At 35.2% G+C, this 19,197-nt stretch overlaps 1 protein-coding gene and 1 long non-coding RNA gene across 5 annotated transcripts in view; one reads left to right on the top strand and one right to left on the bottom strand.

Annotated features, from left to right (window-relative positions):
• The first annotated feature begins 2,421 nt into the window (after positions 1 to 2,421).
• Positions 2,422 to 19,197, top strand: part of LOC139695053 (serologically defined colon cancer antigen 8 homolog) — a 49,789-nt gene continuing 33,013 nt past the window's right edge. For 3 of the 4 annotated variants that reach the window (XM_071593660.1, XM_071593659.1, XM_071593658.1), the window contains exons 1-7: positions 2,422 to 2,608; positions 8,668 to 8,872; positions 9,927 to 10,244; positions 11,364 to 11,546; positions 12,618 to 12,874; positions 16,610 to 16,748; positions 18,822 to 18,953. In XM_071593660.1, coding sequence (XP_071449761.1) covers positions 8,696 to 8,872; positions 9,927 to 10,244; positions 11,364 to 11,546; positions 12,618 to 12,874; positions 16,610 to 16,748; positions 18,822 to 18,953 — 1,206 coding nt within the window. In that variant the 5' untranslated portion in view covers positions 2,422 to 2,608; positions 8,668 to 8,695. Of the gene's footprint in view, positions 2,609 to 3,247; positions 3,337 to 8,667; positions 8,873 to 9,926; positions 10,245 to 11,363; positions 11,547 to 12,617; positions 12,875 to 16,609; positions 16,749 to 18,821; positions 18,954 to 19,197 lie in introns of those variants that run through there. The other variant, XM_071593657.1, reaches the window with a different exon arrangement.
• Positions 2,713 to 3,180, bottom strand: LOC139695055 (uncharacterized). Its single transcript, XR_011702261.1, has 2 exons — positions 3,050 to 3,180; positions 2,713 to 2,953 (listed from the first exon to the last, which is right to left on the bottom strand). It is a non-coding gene; the product is annotated as an uncharacterized lncRNA (long non-coding RNA).

Raw genomic sequence — 19,197 nt, 5'->3', positions numbered from 1 at the left:
AATGAGCAACTCAGTTCAGTGTTCATGTCTGGCTTCAAACATAACGAAAAAGATCGTGTGGAATTCGATGTGTTCCCGGTGTGGAGAGGGAGGGGAGTAAACTCGCCGGGTGACCCCGCCCAGCGTGTCGATCTCACGTTCGTCTGACATTTTACTGGGGCATGGGCCTCATGTTGCTATACGAGGATTAATTAATGACAGAGAGGCCGCGGTGTGCGACGAACAGTTGCCAGATCAATTAAATACTAATACATACATTGCTATCGCCGGAAAACCATCAAATCAAGTCATTTTTCATTAAAATCGCTATTTCGCCAAAACATCGATGAAAGCGGAACTTACGGAAGCAGAGCCTATTAATCTAAGGCAGGATTGTCAGAGGAATTTAAAATAACTATTCAGAACAATATTGTGTATTTATGTGTTCTGAATGATGCAAAAAGTTAACCAGGAGGTCAGTTTGGTCGTTGAGAGTAGAGCTCATTTAGTTCTAAGCCAATCGGCATGTGACATTCACACATCAGGCTAGAGGGGCTCCTTTCCCAGTGATACCTGTGGTTTTCCAAGAAGATCTGGCACCCGAGTAAATTTATATCTTATGTGGAGCTACGGGATTCCAGAGCCGTCACCTGGAATCGAACTCGGCTCCTACGGTCAGTATTTCAGTCCACCCGATGGACTAAGCAGGGAATATTATTGTAAACATTGGCATTTAAGTAGGAGAAATAGAGGATTCTGCCAAAAAAATATCAAAATCAGTTGCTAAAAATTCATCGTTTGGTACACCATGCCCAATGGAATTTCATTGGCTAAACCATTTAAGCTCATTACAACACGCGGATCAATAGACAATGTTCTACTTCCCTTCAGTAGACTTTCGCCAATGTATTTGAAATAAGAGTTAATATTTTTTAACCAAAGGAGTCTATTGGGGTACATACGCTGAAATAATTGAAAGGAGGGGCATTTTCCAGATGGCTACTCTAACTGGACGAATACTGCATTTAGACAGATAAAAGACCGCAAGCGATGTTTCTTTTCTTTGAGTAAATTTTCCCAGACATAATAAACCTTTTAAACAGTACAACTGACAAGCACAAGGTTACAGGACATAAAATGAATTCAAACGGTGGCGGATGCGCATGTAAATGGCGGGCGGTGAAAGTTGTTTAACTTAGCATTTTTTACATCTGATAATTAATCATAGTACACTAACGAGTAGATGCTCCTTTCTTAATACTGAAAAGTTAATCCATTAAAACCATAAAAACACATTGCTAAAAATTAAATACTGTGTAACATATCCAAACGTCATTTCCACAGTTCAAATATTCAACTACCTTAAGGTTTATCACGTTCGTTGCTACTGGAAACTAACTAGGTAAACAACCTCGTTCGTTAATTTAAAAAAATCCAAGTATATGCATATGTGACTCGTAGGTAAGTTTGAAAAATAAATAAATACATGATTTGTCAAATATTGGCCGAAGTTAGTCTTTTCCTCATGATAAAAAAACCAACGAGAAGACATTAACATTGGTTTCCCGGAACAGATATCGCTCAACGTATGCATGCCATGATGAATTTAAGTTGACTAGAAAGTGGCGTGCCTATACCGGACAAAATAGAAATACCATACTAAATAGGCATCTTTTTAACTCTAAATCGTATGACATGGCAATACATTCCTCTAGTACTTCATGACGAACTTTCGTCTAAATGACAACCTTTCATAAGGGAGGTAAAAACTACACAAAATGTTCGAACAGTTTACGTACCAAACTGAAAGACATACACACACTATCTCACCACAAACAATCATTTTTCATGACAGCTCTTAACATACAAAAGACCAACCAATGAACCCGCTTCTTAACTTGCAATGCGCGATTGAACTTCTGGTTCGACTTCAATAAAAATGCATACACTTGATAAGGCAAGATACGTGGATCGGCATACAAACAATGACATCAAAATTAAGTGAGACAGTCAAGTGATTGATCTAATGCTCAACACAGTCAAGAAGTTAATAACGATTGTTATATCTCTTCTAAGAAAACTTTTTAAGCAATCACTAAATCATCGCGAGGGAGAGACCAAGGACCTGTTTTAAAGAAATAAACCACCGCGATTCATCGTAAACAGCACACTTTAAGGAACGTAATATACGTAGCGTACGAGGTTTTCACTAAAACCCATGATCTTCATTCAGTAATTAAGGGTTACTTACGTTGAGAGCAGTGGAAAAGTCCCTCCTCGAAAGCTGGCAATCTCCCCTCCCTTTGTTATGAACTGACAAGCTTTTCGTCACTGAATCGATTGTCATATGCTTTATTTGTTCGTGATCGCGTCGCAAGGTTGCAGCACCATCAAAGGTTGAAAAAAAATTTGAAAATTGTGTTGATGTCAAGCAATGAGTAATGTCAGGTCCGACGAATTTTCAGTGACTTCAAGGCGAAATGTTTCATATTAGTCTAGGATAATGGAATTAATGAAAATTGATGGATTTTGAAGGTACCTTATTAAGGACGCAGGGTCACAACTTACCATGGGATCGTCTGCAGCTTTTCGTCTTCTTTTGGTCTGAATGAATAAATATATCTTGGAAGTGAGTAGTAATTTTTTTTTAAACTCAGTAATTTTATTTTTCTCCGTACAATAGCACTTGAAAAAGCTTTATATTACTCATCGTTGAAAATAGAGGTTGCACGATATTTTTCCATATCCTTTATTGAAGACAAGACACTTAGGGTGGTTATAGCATAGTCGCACAGAACTTTTACCGAACACGTTTTCAGCAGCAGCTAGCCCAATTTCTGCAACACCACTGTTGAGTTTCATTTGATGCTGTGGCACATCTGGCGCAAGGCAGCAGCTGGGAAGTCGTTTGAACGAACATAACGCTAAGCAAAACGGCGACCAACAATGTCATAAGGAAAACTCGTACTTCCATCTAAAAAATCGAGTGCATTGTGTGATACGTTAGGAATAAATTGTCTTCTCTATTCAGCTAAACAATTTTGAAAAATAACTTCCAGTAATAGCTTACCGTTAAGTTTGTAAAGAATGATGCGAAACGACCCCGACAACTCTCACACGGCAACTGTTAGCTTTTGGAGGTGGAGCATCTTTTGTGACATCCGACGACCTTGAAGACATTCTGGTTTTCCTTCCAAGACCTGTATTCTACACAAGCTTGAAGAGCATTCCAGAATCGCTTATGCTATGAGGAAACTTCTGCCATTTCGTTAGCCTTGACTTTAGAACAGGAAGAAAGCAGTCAATATTGACGAAAGTTGCGCGACATTAGATCCAATGTTGTCGGAATACATTAGGGTAATTTATTTTAACCAAGATATGGTATCATCATTAGTAAATTAAGTGCCGGCACGATATATTAAAACTTTACCTAATATCCACATTAATTCAATTATTTTCACTTATTTATTATATTGTGGAGAGTGATACTTGCGTACTTTCTGATTTTTCCTGAAATAACTTCCAGCTATATCAAGTGTTTCCATTTGTCGGAAAGAGTGTAATGCATTATTAACGTTCATATCTCTTGTTAAGTATTTTAATAATGGTTCCATTTAAGCTTTTACATATTTAATGTAAAGCGTAGATACATTCGAATATGCGAGGTTGATTAATTGTTGACTGTTAAATGTGATACGTTTCCCTCTGTGGATTACATTAACTTGGTAACACAATGACCCAAAGCTCTTATATTTTTGTAACTATTCCTAGTCAGAGACATTAATTATGAAATTATTGAAGCGTCCAATATGTCCTAAACTGGGACACACTATGTCGGTCAGTGTTTTTGCAGAATAAATTGTGTGTTAACTGCATAGTGAATACTCTAATTATGTTTCTTGCCCATATGTCTAACGTCCCTTTAACTTTTGAATTTACTCTTGACAAATTGTCTATCTCAAATTAACTACTATGCCTTGTATCTCCCAGTACAAATAATATTGTGAGGATCTTTTGACAAATGTGGTAACGAGTATAAATGTCCCAAAACTGTAGGTGCTCTTTTCTACCTACCACCTAATTTGGGCTTCCAACTCTTCTTTGTCACTGATATGGTCAATTTTTACAATTTTTTGTAATGTTACAGCTTTATTTGTCTATAGCACAGTTTCTACCTTGTTACCATGTATCTTCATGTCATGCATTCAACTTTGTCGTGAAAAACAGTCAATAGCAAAGGGTGGTAAATATTGATCATTTCATGCGAATTGACTATTCTGTTCTCATTTTGTGTTGTGTAATTTGAATGTAAACCAATATTCAAGGGAAAAATTGAGCTCATGCATATTTTTAAATTTGTTTTCCATGCTGAGGCCTTATTTCTGCTAGCTTAATAATAACTCAGTGCCATTTATCCTAACTTTTTGCAATGTGTAGCATTCATTTTTTCATGAGATGGAAATTGTGGGTTTGATTAATTGTGTAATTTGGAATTAATCTTGAAAATATATTTAGAGATCATTCACGACTTCACACTGGCCACCATAATTATTTTTGCTATCCGGAAAAACAAAATTGTAATAAAGCATAAATTAGCTTTCTTTCTACCATTAAAAAATATATACAAACATTTATTTTGTATATACTGGAAATCTTTCATCTATATTCTAAAATATATAGCATTAAATTCCAATATACGAGGCACAATTACTTGAAAAAAATCTCTTAATAGGTGAAATTTTGTGGCCTGTGAGATGAGGATTCTCAGTTTTACAATCCTTTTGCACATTTATGCACCTCGATTTTTTCTTCCTACCCATCAATAATATTTTTTCTCTTGATGTGAGAAACTCTTAGCATTTGCATGAGAGTAGATACCTGAATGATTTTCAAGGATCATTTGTACTTGATACCCTGTGAAAAATTAAGTGATTTGTGTAGATAACAGGATAGGTTTCTCTTTTCAAGAGCCTTTACAAGTCCTATTCTATTCCACCAATGAATTCTTGGAAATTGATTATCAAGCTATGAATATTCCTTTAAAATCGTAATTTTGGTAAAAATATAGATGTATGCTCATGAGAAAGTTATTAGAAATGTAAGCGAATTGTAATTACAAAGAATATATTATAGGAAAGACAACTTGAGCATATTGAGCTGTGAACATGAAATTGATCACAGGAATGTTTCAAAAAATAAATAATTATTGCATATACCCTGCCCATGGACTACAGACTTCATGTTTTGGCTGGGCTGGTGTGCTCTGATGACCCCTTGAGCTGTGCTGGTGGGAGCAATAATATTTGTTCCTGGCAGGTTTACCCCTGCCAGATAGGTCAAAAGGGAACCACACAAAAGGAAGTTCGTACCACGTCTGCTCTTTAGTGAGGTGGCATCAAAGACATCTAGACCCTTGTGGTGCTGCCATTTGAGTGATGGAATGACATTAAAGATATTTAAACATGGTTACTGAAGCAGGATGATAGACATAAATTGGAGGCTATTGAGAAGTGGGTGTGGAGAAGGTGGAATGGACCAAAAGGAAAACAAAAGAGGAAGTGCGAGTTATGGTGGGCGAGAAGAGGGGATTGTTGGGAGGAATAATGAGGAGGCAGGAAAAATGGATAAAGAGTATATTGATAGGAAGTGGCATGTTGAAGACTGTGATAGAGGGGAGAATATTAGGAAAACGAGGAAAGGGTAGGATTAGGATAGGGAGGTTGGACTGAAGAAAGGAGGGAGGAAGTATACAGAGATGAAGAGAGGCTTGTTGTAGAGTAGGATGTGGGGTTGTGTTTTTTTAGGAGTAACAAAATATTTATTTGGCAGTTGTGTCATCCAAAATGTACCTTTACCAGTAGATTACCTAATAATAATAAGATAACAGAAATAAAAGGATAGAATTAATGGTTCTTATAGGCAAAGAGAGTTGTCTATCTTCTAGTTGAACATATGAATGAGTCAACTTCTGTGTGCATCCCTGCTATTGTTGCATTGATGTATCAAATGAGTCATCAAAGCTGGATGTAAATGAACTTTTTTACAATAAGTAAAAAATTTTACTTGCATGCCATTAGGCACCTAAAGTTAACTAAGATATGGTAGTGAAACAAAAATCCACCTGGGAATTACTTTTAGATAATCATTCATGCAATCAGAATCTAATTTTATTTCACATAATTTTAGCAGATAGATAAAATTTTTATTTAAATCTGATAAATTATTAATTACTGCTGGCAGGATGTGCATTCAGATTGCATACAATTTGATTAATCTGTTTTTAGGTATTAGCAGATTATTAATCCCATTATGTTACAACAATAGTGAAAATATTTTCTTATTTTATTGTAGATATGATAAACTTTTGTTCTTTGCATTTATACTTATCAGATGTTTTTATTTAATTTGATCTTGATTTTCCCTATGCTATGTGTGATTTACATGCATGAGACCTCTGTGCAAGGAAACATCATTTTTCCTGGTATTTTTGGTCCTCTTCTCTCCTTTGACAGCATTACATAATTTTGTCAGTGTACACGAGAAAGTTCTTCTGTTTGAAGTAGTCTAAAATAGACGCGCTCTAGCTCTCCTGGGATACATTTTGATAAGTCATACATTATTTGCATTAACAGGGAGAAAAAAAAAAATTTAACTGATTTTGATTTTAAAATCAGAAAATACATAATTAATATTGATATAAATTCCAATTTTTTTATATTTTTAAGGTTTAATATTTTTAAATCTGAGTGAAAGTGAAGCATGTGAAAGATTTGAGCACATGACAGATTGTGCTTTAGTGGCACCTGATGTTAATTTTTAGAAAAGTGTTTACATATGCTTATTGAGTTCAGAGATATCACCTATAAGGGAGTGCTTACAAAAAAGTGGCACAGTTAAACCAGTTTATGCTTAGAAAATCTAGAAATGATTGGTCGATTCAGATTATTAGTTTGAGAAATGGTTGAGGCTGATACTGTTTAGAAATCCATGAGTAATAGACGAAGAAAGAATCAAAGACTTTGTGCTTCTGAGGAAAGAATTTATTGTGTCGACTAGTTTCAGCTATACCCTTAACACACATAGCGCTTCATGAAGAAATAGTCACCATAAAAAAATTGCAGTGGCTAATAATTACACAGGACAAAACATAGAAGAATTACTGACAAAAAACAGAAAAAATAGCACTTATAGAAATATATACCTCTCACTCCACCGAGCAACAGTGTTGGTGATGCCTAAAATACACAGGGAAAACATCTATTGGCATTTAAAAACTCTTCAAAAACTTAAATATAACAACACCTTTTTACAATGAAAAAAACCTCAAAAGCTACCAACAGTAAAAGATCCATTGGAGACAATTCAATGGAGTGGGGTTTACTGCCTACAATGCGGGGATTGCATGCCATCATATATTGGATATACGAGAAAAAGTCTTTGGGTACAAGCGGAGAAACATCACTGGGACTTCAACAAAGGAACGGGAGTGCCACAGTTCACAGCCCATCTCCTCAGCGAGGGTTATCATGTGTAATTCATGCTGCAAGTGATATACAAAGAGACAAAGGGGACACGGGATGGACATCCAGGAACAATTTGCCATTCTGACCAGTGTACAAAGAAAGGAAAACATTATCAATGACTTCCTTTTCCCTTTCCATTCTCCCCTCCTAGGCATTCCACAATTACTATCTTAGAACAACTGATGACTTCTGCCCACCTTCCCAAACTCAGTGACTAACCAACAAACACCAACCTTTCCCCCCTCCCCCATTCCAGTCACCTTCTCTCCACTCACATCACACCCATCCTAGTTTCCTCCTCCCCGCCATCCCCTGCTTGACTCCGCCCATTGACAATATGTATACAAGTGCATACGTTTTGTAACCAGTGCAGATGATGCTAAAGTGTAGCGGAACTAGTTTACACAATAAATTCCCTCCTATGGAAACGCAAAGTCTTTGATTCTTTCTTCATTCTTTAGATTATTAGTGTTAGGGGAAAAGAAGAGGGATATACATATTTGAAGATGTTACTACAGAAAAGAGTATGGAGAAAAAGTAAGACATGGCTATTAACAGACTGAAAGAATTGTAGTTTGTGAACCATAGACCTTTGAGGATTAAAAATAACATTAAAAAAAACAATCACTGAACCAATTAACTAATGGTAGCTTTTGGAAGTTCATTTGAAATTCAATCTCTTGTTTTCTAACTAATTGATTTCTTAGATATGTCGTTCACAATATTTACTCCTTATTTCTTGTAGATATTCTAGAAGTATATTTTGAGAGCCTAGAAACTATTGCAAGATATCATGCCAGTCTAAAAAAAACTTTATATTTCTAAAGCACCGCAATCTGTCAAAAACATTTTATTGTGCTGCCTCACACACTTTCTAGCTCAACTCAAGCCATCTAAAATGCCAATTACTTCCCATGTATGTAATTGCCTACATAATGTTCTCCCTATTTTGAATTCAATTTTTTACCTCCTTCAAATTCCTCCTATAATTACCTCTTCTCCTAAACATCAAGTAAACACTTTTTTGTTTCTCTTTGTTTATGCCCTTCTTTTTTGTTCAACATTCTCCTATCCTACTTCCTAAAAGCTTTCCGTCTATGCTTCAACCTTCTTTTTTAAAAAAATTGTTTCCCTCTCATGGATTGTATTGATTTATGACTTATAGGCGAGCTGCATCTGCATGGCCTCACAGAATGGAACAAAGTGGGCTGAGGAGAAGGGCCAACCCAGACTACACAGATGTAGCATATCGTGAGGCTGTATCTAGATTGCGATACCTCTTGGCAGAGTCATATGCTCCACCGTCAATCCACCAGTCATCAACTCCATCAAGGGTGTCTTATAATGTCCACACCTTTCCTCGTCATCAGGTACATTAAAATGATATAGCTTAATCTTATTTAAGCTGCATATTTAAAAAAATATTATTTATTTGTAGTCTACCATTTAAGTTGGGCTACCAATTAATTCTGCTTTAAGCTTCTGCATGCTACATTAAACTTCTATTCCACATACTTTCTGTCTTCCTTCATTCCATTCAACAAGCCTATCCTTTCCTTCCCTTACTTTGATTGCCTAATGGTCTCCCTTCTATCATTGTCTTTAATATCTGATTGCCAATCAAATTACTCTGCATCCACCTTTGCTGCCTCATTTAGATTTCTATTAACAATCCTTTTTTTCACTTTTCATGCCTTGTAGGTCATTGGCTTTTCCTCCTGTCCATTTTCCATTCATGTCCACATTCACATTTCAAAAACAATTGTGAAAACAATGATGCATATTTTTATAATTTTCTAGAAGTTTGAATAAAAAGTTAATTCAAATCTTCCTTGAAGATGAGCAGTGGGGGGTAAGGTTATTCCATGCCTACATTTAAAATGAAATATTTTTTATTGAATCCATTTTTTATTAAAATAATTGTAAAAATAATTATAAGAGCAAATATTGAAATGAAATGGAACCCATGACAGTTACTTGTTATAGCTCTGGGGTCAAAACTTGACGAATTGAAATATTCAAGTGTCCTTTTGAAATTATGCTAGCTTTTTTGCATGTAATGTTTTATTGTAAAGGTATTTGGATTGCTTTGCATTCCATTAGCACTAGAATATGTTTCAAAGTGAATACCATTTGTGGGTGAACAGATTGAAGTGGATATTCTGAGCATCATAAACAGTTGAGGGCTATTGGAATGGGTAGAAGTACACACTTTTGAGAAATGCTGGACTTAAAAATCCTTATTTCTAGGTGGAGAGATCAGTAGTGAATAAATGAAACCTGGGTCATGCATTATCTTATTGATCCCTTCCCAGTAATTTAATGATTTATGTGCATGTGATCTTTGTGGATTCATCAAAGTGAGATGATAACTTTTCATGTATTCACTGCATTCTAACAATGGGATTGCATTTCACTCTTCAGTCATCACATGTCAAGAAAGGAGATGACAGTGGAGATGAGACAGACTTCTCTGCAGTGCAAAGTGAAAGATCTGCTAGCAGGCCAGCCTCCCATCTTCCACGTCCTTCACTGTATGGCTCATCACGACCTTACGTGGCCCCAGCCTCACCTTACAAGGCAACAGCAGCCCGCCTGGGACTTGGAGTTGCCTCTGGTGATGGTCAGCAACAAGGGGTCACTCAGGCGGACAGTCAACAGCCACCTCCTGAGCTGATGGCTTTCATTCAGCGTCAGGAAGAGTACATAGACCAGTTAGAAAAGGAGTCTCAGTATTGCAGAGTAAGTGCGGACCACCCGGAAAGTCTTTATTTCATATAGTTAATCCATTGTTCACTCTTGTAATATCTAGATGATTACATTCCTCCAGGCTTTTTATCTTTCTTTGCCATTTGCTGATTTTTGTATGCAGAGTTGAAATGTGCTTTATAACCTGTTTCAATGGACTTATACTATCATAATCATGAAATTGAAATAATAAAAACTTCATTGCAATTTTCCACAGTTGAAACTTTATTTCCGACCATGGTTTCGAGACACTATATCATCATCAGGTGGTGATGATGATGCAGTGTATCGAAACCATGGTCGGAAATAAAGTTTTAACTGTGGAAAATTGCAACGAAGTTTTTATTATGTCTCGATTCCACAACATCACGCCTGACTCTTCACTTTTCGTATGAAATTGAAAGATTTGAACATTAAGGGAATGTTCTGTTAATATTGCAGTCAAATAACAGGCAGCTGGAATATTCAGAGCAGAGAAAAGTTAAAAATTACATTAACAAAATAACCAGTGATTGTGTTGGTCTATAAATTGTTGGAGTCTCTCATTTTGTGTTGATAAAATGGAAAAATCAATTATTACTTTGCATGTTGAAAGAATTGCACTGTTGATTCATCCAAGATGAATAAATCTCCACAGGATGTTATCGCATGTGGTATCTGATGTCTGATAGCATTTACCTTTAGAAGAAAATACATGAGTTAAATTTCTTGAAATCGCATGTTTAATTCAATTAAGTATTTTTATCTTAATGTTTATGCTATGTTTATTCAATGAAAAATGAAACTTTATGGTAATAAGTAGATAATTACTGACATGTCATGATAGGTTCTGATTGAGTATGATCAATAGATGTGTATGAGAAAGATAAAGGAGGCATGAAAAGTCCTTTGCATAAAAGGCAAGCCATTGATATCTGATTAAAGATAGGTGTCATGCATATTATATTTTAGAATACCAGAAAGGGACAATGGGACTAAGAACTTATATTAGTCTGAATATATGTAGTTCTTCCTCATTGTTTTCAAGAATAAATCAGTGAAGCAGCCGCTTGAAATAGATTTATACTACTTGTGGCCAGTAATCAGCACTCACATAGTGTGCCATCTTTTCAGGATGAGCTCTCTAATCTTCTGGGCAAAGTGAAGGAAGTTATTGCTGAAAATGAGGATCTTCATGACAAGCAGAAGTCAGGGCTGATGAAGTCTATGTTTGATTACTTGGACACCGAAGAAGAAGATTTTGATGATGAAGTTGATGATGACTTAGGTGATGAGAAGGATACTTGCCATATGAAGGTTGGTTTTTGGAACATGAGCACGAATTGTAAAATGAATGGTATACTTAAAACAAACTTATGCAACTCCTTACTTAAAATTTTATTGCTTCGAAAAGAAAATTTCTGTATTAACTTATGTTATTATTGTGTCCAAAAGACTTCCATTAAGGTGGATATGAATGATGACTCACTTATTGACCTTAATAGAGTTATTTATGGTAATTTTGACTACTGCAATTTTACATACCATTTGTATAATGGCTTCCATTAAGTATTTAAAATAAAAATTCTACAATGCAATTCAGTATAAACTCATAGTTTTGTTCACAATCAAGTGCATATTAGATTTTTATTGTATTATCAAACTTTACTTATTAAATGAAGAATACAATGTATCTTTCCACTGGCCTTTATTCACGTACAATTAGTTTCAACGCCCAAGCGTCATCATCAGGTATTCTTGTATTCATCATTTTATTCTTCAATTTCCACAAAGTTGAGCTGGGAACAATTGAAAACTTTGCTTACTTGAACATATGATTGCCCATGCAGTGATTTCTCTGGAAAATCTAAATGAAAACTCATTTTAGTTTAAGACTTCTGTAGAATTTAATGTTATAGATGCAATTTATTCCTGAGTGTCAATTGATGCATTTGAAAATATAGGATTATAACATTGTAGAAAATATTTATAAAATTGTGAATTTTAATCATGTTATAAATGAAGGATAAGGCATTATTTGCTGTGAAGCAGATTAGAGTGAAGAATTAAATGAATATGTGGTTATAAATACATTTTTTCTCATGATTAAATTAAATCCATATATATTTTCCTAATTAATTTGGTTACTCATGCATAAAAGAATAGCAAATGTGTTTACATAAGCATTATCTCTTCCAAACATTTTATAGAGCATTATTATGACAAATATTTTACCATTTATTCTTATTTTTTCCTCTCCTTGAACATTAAACAAAATATATTTTGCAAAATTTCCTGATACCAGTGTGATTTTTCCTTTTCAAAAGATTTTCATTAGAATCAAAGCTATGTGATAAGTCTGTGTTTGCTCTGGTGGCCATCCTTTAGGGAGAGAAGAAGATCCGGGAGGATAGCAAACCATGCCCAAAAACACGTCGCCTTGAGGGTCCAAGCATAGTTTTTGAATCTCGCATCACTGAACTCGAAGCCCAACTATCACAGGCCAAGATTGACCTTGACAAGTCCAAAGTTGAATGTGAAGCATTGAAGAAGCAACTTGCAAGTATTCCATCCAATCAAGCACTAAGTTCCTCGTCAACTCCAGATTTGGAGGCTGCTCAGGCTGAAGTTGATACTCTCAGAAGGTACACTTAAACTTTGATTACATTAGATTTTTTTTGTATGGTCTTTTTGTGGTCTTATTGGGCAAAGTTATTGTTGTTTTTTGTGAGTCATAAGACAATACCCCTTCAAATATTTAATGTAAAGGTTTTCATTTCATATTAAATACTTTGTATTTTTCCTCAGACTTTATTTCACAGCTCAATGCATTTCACCGACTTGTGGCATCATCATCAGGTGAAACGCGATGTACTGTGAAATAAAGTCTCTGGAAAATTACTAACTCTTTTAATATGGGCATCAAACATTTCTGCAAAGTGAAGCCTGAAAGTGTGAAGTATATTTTTTTTCATTTCACTGTAAAATATGCTTCCTGAGAAATGTATTATTCAAATTTCCATGATGAAGTGAAATGTCTGTGAGCAGTTTTTCAAAGCTATCAGTGAAAATATTGTAGGATTCCAAAATAGAATAGTTTCAACCCCCCAATTCTAAGCAATAATGGATTCAATTAAAGTCACTTAAGTGATGCAAAATTTAATATGCCTAATAATTATGTGTAATTACCCGAATACATGTGTCCTGTCATTTTGCCTACACATTAAATATACATGCATATCATGCATTCTAGTACCATAGTATACAATACCCCTTTTCAAAGTTCATTACCTCTTTTCTCTGTTAACATATTAAAAAAAAATCCTTCGTATATTTCCAAGTTTTTCGGACAATCTCAAAAACAAATATACTATATTTCTTTTATTTAAGATGGAAGGAATTGAAAATTAAATAAAATATTATCTATGAATAAGTTTGGATCTTCAGTCATGTTAATACAAAATTATGTGTATTTGAAATGTAAAGAAGTTCTTGCTTTTAAGAAGTGGAGATGATGGAAAAAGTATGGTTATGAAGAATTTATTTGCATTTTAAGTAATCAAATATGGAAAAAATTCATACAATCCTTATTTGGACCGAAAAATCATGATGAAATCCATCTTTTCTTTCATCCGTCCAGACATATTGACTTTAAAATATTTGTGATTTAAATTTGTAGTATTAAAAGTTTTGTGATTCAGGTTTGATGCACCCATTCCCGAAAGAGAATATTTTGGCTGGGAATTACTATTTCTTGTTTTCGATATAATAAGGTAGGTTTTTGGGTGGTCCCAATTGGTCATTATCTTCTCTGAATCATAAGAACCTCCGCTTGTTTGCCCTACATACTTTTTTCTTCGTAAATTTTATCTTTCGTGATGCTGTTGAAGTGGTCGCGGTAGTCCAGTGGGTAGAGCGTTGGACTGCTGACAGTAGGGTCCCGGGGTCGATTCCCGGGCAAGGCACTCTGGGCACCTGCAGCTCCACCCAAGCTAAAGTGATTTTTTGGGTACCAGGTCTTCCTGGGAAACCATAACCGGCACAGGGAAAGGAACTAGCCCCCCTACCCTGATTTGTGAATTTCACATGCCGTATAGGGCTTAGTACTGGGTGATCTCTACCATCTTCTGCTAAACCGACCTTCTGGTTGATTACTGTGTTTATGGTTTTTATGGATGCTGTTGAAAATGCATACTCTCTTCATTTCTGTACTCCTGATTACCCAACATTCACCTCTCTATCAAGACCTTTAACAACCGACTAACTTTCAATATTTCTTACATCCTCATACTCTTGTCCTTTTGAATTTCCCCTGGCAACTTTCTCTCTTCATCCATCCTATTTAAAACTTCAGTGTTTGTCTTCCTCACTAAATGACTAATTTTCTTCATTTCTCATCATTCTATTAGCTGGGAATAGTTAGCCACCAATTAGCAAAAAATTAATCCAAAAAACTAATCCAAAAAACTACTGTTTCTGGACTTATTATAACAATGGTCAAGAGTTATTATGCATGTATGAGTTCAACTGATACAGTCCTTAATTCTCTTATTCCTTCAGGGTAATGTGGAAATGACTTTCTTCTTAGATCTTAGGTGGGATCCATTTTCATGAAACATAAAATATCACTCTGCTGAAATAGCAATATTTAAGAATGTATTGGAGTACAAGCATACTGTAGGAAAAAATAATGGGTGAGGACAGGGAAACTGGCCTAATAGAAAATAATGGGAACTTAACAAAAAAGGGGATGTTGAAAGCTGTGTATTGCACCATCTGAAATATGGTATAATTAATGACCTTAAATAGGAAAAGGACAAGGAAATCATGGATTACAGATGAAATGATTAGTAAGGTAGACAAAAGAAGGAAATGGAAGAATGCAAACAAAGTTAAGTAGAAATATAAAGAATTGTATAATACTCTGAGGAGGGAATTGGGTTGAAAGATTTCATCAGGTCAATATTAGTTCCAAAATGGAAAGAAAGCTATATCTGAGGACCTTATAATTAGCACAAGTTTTATTTTGCATGCATCTGAATTGGTACTTTGGATCATCAATAAGAGGATGAAGAGGAGGGCAAATGATTGCTTAAGAGATGATCAGTTTGGGTTCAGGATGGGGAGAAGCAGACATGATGCTAGAGCAGTATTGAGATTGCTAAAGAGAGGACCATAAGAGTACAATCATGATATATTTGTTTGTTTCATAGATTTTGAAAAGTTGTTTGATGGAGTTAACTGGAAAAACTAATGAATATATTCCAGAAATAATATAAATAGGAGGGATAAATGGATAATCCACAACCTTTATGTGTCTCGACTGCTCAGGTGTGAGTGGGTGATGAGTCCGGATAGGCAGTGATAGGAAGAGGAGTACAGCAGGATTTTCCATTGTCACCCTTGCTGTTCAACTTATATGTGGAGAAAATGGTAAAGGGGCTAGGGAAGAACTGGAAATATGAATGAAAGTCGGTGCAATTCATATAATCATTTAGGTTTGTGGATAATCAAGCTTTAGTTTATTGTCAGCTAAGGGGTTATAAACTCTACTGAGTGCACTGGAAATTCAGTGCGATAAATATGGGTAGAGAATAAATGTAAACAAAACAAAGGTGGAGTGGTTTTTGAGAAAGAGAAAGGCTAAGTCAAATATTAAGATAGGAATTCATAAATTGAATCAGGTGGAACAGTTCACCAATATTTGGAAGTATTCTGGACCAAAATAATCAAAGCAGTAGAGATGTAAGGTGAAGATTTGTGTTAGGTAAAGAAGTTTTTGCCAGGAGTAGAAAATTGATATAAGGGATATTGAGTTAGGATGTTAAGAAAAGGCTTGTCAAAACTTTGATGTGAAGCATGGGATTGTATGGCAGGGAGACATAATCATTGAAGGGATTGTATGGCAGGGAGACATAATCATTGAAGCAGGATAATAGGCATAGGTTGGAGGTTTTCTCGCAATGTTGGTGTGGAGGATGGAAAAGGTGAAGTGGACCGAAAGGAAAACAATTGAGGAAGTGAGTGCTAGGCATGGTGGGAGAGGAGAGAGGATTGTTGTGGGAGAATGTTAGGCAAACGAGGAAGGGGTAGTAATAGGATAGGCATGTTAGATGGAATGAAGGGAGGAAGGAAGTATGTGGAATTGAAAGATTTATTGTACTGTTGAATCTCAGGTTATGTTGTATTAGGTTGTGAAGGAAATGTATCATTGTCCTACAAGAGCATATCAGTAAAGATAATGTGGTCTTTGAACACCATCACCTTGGGTTCAGTCACAGTGGTTGGATTTGTTTCCTTTCAGTTTGATTTCAAATGCCCCTCAATATGTGACATAACCATATTTTCTAAAAAAATGATTGAGTGTATTTTTCTTTTAGGGAAAAGAGTGAACTTCGAGAAAATATTGCCAAGCTACAGGCAGTGCTCACTCAGCTGAGAGAGAGTGAGTCAGCTGCTTCACATAAAGTAAAAAGAGCACAAGATGGTTTGGAGCAAGCTCAGTTTGAGAAAAATCAGGTAATATTAACGTTATGTGTACTAAAATATTTATATTCAGTCATTTGCTAGTAAATAATTAAAGCTTAGAGATAAAACCATTTGTTTACATGATTACGAGACAGTAATCTGTATTTAGGTGCTTCCATTTACTTGAGAGTATAATGTTCAAAGCTGTGGGAGACACATGTTGTCTTTCCTTTTTAATTTATTGGATTAACTTTTGTGAAAGTCACTCATGATCCCAATGTTAAATTTTACTGTCATTAAAGTCTTATGTTAATTGATTCACTAATCGGTTAATTTGATTGAAATAGGCAGATTTAATTGAAAATATCTGGAATTTTGTATGCAGATCGGAAATATGATTTGAAAATGAGGAATTCCCGACGAAAATTCAAGTGTGTAGGCCATGACTTTTGCTATGGTCTGCACACTTGACTTGTGGGTAAAATAGAGTTTGACTGACTTCAGTGATACTGTTGGCTGATAAAGTGTTGAGGGTTGAGTCACAAAAAATACATATTCAGATTCACAGTACTGGGGAGAACATTTGAGCCAACAGATGGCATGCTCATCTGGAAAGTGTCAGGAATAGAATTAACAAAATGGCATACAGAAATAGAGGATACTGTAAATGTGTGATGCCGAGAGAGATGGAAACCCCCATCTTTGCCATGCTCTCTGGAAAATGATCCCACTTCACAGGACAGTTTGTGAAAGCCATCATTTATATTATCCTCTCCTGTATCTCAGAGAGTGAGAAAAATTCCCTGTGAGAAAAATTATTTTCATCAATAACAAGGGTTTCTTACAATATTTCTAATACTTGGGCGATATGTTTTCCAGTTAGTATCCCCATAAAATGACCTATTAAAAATAATATACTGTATTTCTGGGCCCATAAGATGCACTTTTTTTTACTCCAAAATGTGCTTTTAAGTCAGCCTGCAACATATGGGCCTGGTATAACTTTGACATATGAAGTCAAGCCAATCCGCTGGAAAAAGAATTAGTATATTGATAGAAATGAGCTCTTACGGCTAGTAATATTAAATGAATGTAAAACTCCAATAGCCGTAAACAGTTTACCTTTCTAAACAAAGTGCAAATGAAATTAGTTGGCTAGCGCCACAAGTCAAGAAGGGGTAAAAGGTAAAAAGAAGAGGATAAGAAAGGTTCTTACCTTTCTTATCCTCATCTCAACTAATTTCATTTGCACTTTGTTTAGAAAGGTAAACTGTTTACGGCTATTGGAGTTTTACATTCATTTAAAAGAGTTAGTATTAAGATTTTTTTCCCTGCATTAGGCAGAAAATTTGTGCCTTTATTACAAAATTTAATAATATCACTATTTGGAGTCAGTGGTAAGCAACTGAGTTTTTAATATTTCATTGAAAGTGCTTCCTAAAAAAATTCCCAAATAAATAGTAGATGTAAACAATGTGGCTTATTTAGTTACATCTCTCTTGTGGTGTTGCTGAGAATATTAATATGGATTGGGCTAATGGGGATGTCACCCCTCTCCTAATACATGCCTATATCATATCTCTCCTGATTAACTTGTTGTCTTTAGGCAGTCAACTTTAAGTAGTATGAGAGTGTCATAAAGGCATAAAAATTGGTTGCTGTTAATACAAATTTCAATAATGTCATAATAATAACAGAAACTTTAAGTATTGCAAGCTTAAGCATGCAAAGTTTAATGGCAATGACCTCATTTAGAAGATTGTCGCACTGTATGGAATGGGGTTGAAATAAGTGTAAACTGTGATAAAACTATAACAAACTGAGGAGTGACATCTTTGGGTAGAAATTTTTCAGCTGATGATCCTTTCAAGCGCTATCATGATCAAATTATGAAGAATGGCAATCAAAAAGATATTTATTTAGAATTTACTCCACATCCAAGAAAGAAACCTTTATGATAACATTCTATGAATAAAGAGGAAGTTTTTCAAAATATGTACCCTGAAGGAAAATCGAGAAATACTCTTTGATGATACATTAATCATGAGCTTAGTGTAAATTTTATTTACTCCCAAGTATTTGTAATTCATTAACAGTTGTCATTGTGCATTATTTTACATTCAGGCAGAATTGGAGGTCCACCGGTTAAAGGATGAGCTTGACCGCCAGCACCAGCGACTCCGAGATACTATCCAAGATCAAGCTCGGAAGGTTGCTGAAGAGAGAAGTGCTGTTGAACGTAGATTCTTAGCTCAGGTAAGTATTGTTTACTGAGTAAAGTAAAATTATAAATATATTTGCATGATTACGTTAATATATGCCAATAAACAAAGGTTCTTTGCATAGTTAACCATTGTGTATGAAGTAAAATGAAATTATTAGAGAATTTGCAATCTTCTGTTAATATTTTCGAACAATCATTGTGGTTATTTACATCTGCTTTTACCCTCAAGCTGTGCATTCCGTGCAAGTTCCATGCTACTCAATGAGTGATTTCTGT

This window comes from Hetaerina americana, unplaced genomic scaffold (assembly GCF_022747635.1).
Source record: "Hetaerina americana unplaced genomic scaffold, ioHetAmer1.1.p SCAF_6, whole genome shotgun sequence".
NCBI lineage: Eukaryota > Metazoa > Arthropoda > Insecta > Odonata > Calopterygidae > Hetaerina > Hetaerina americana.
Note: the sequence above shows the minus strand (reverse complement) of the source record. Positions and strands in the feature narration are given on the sequence as shown.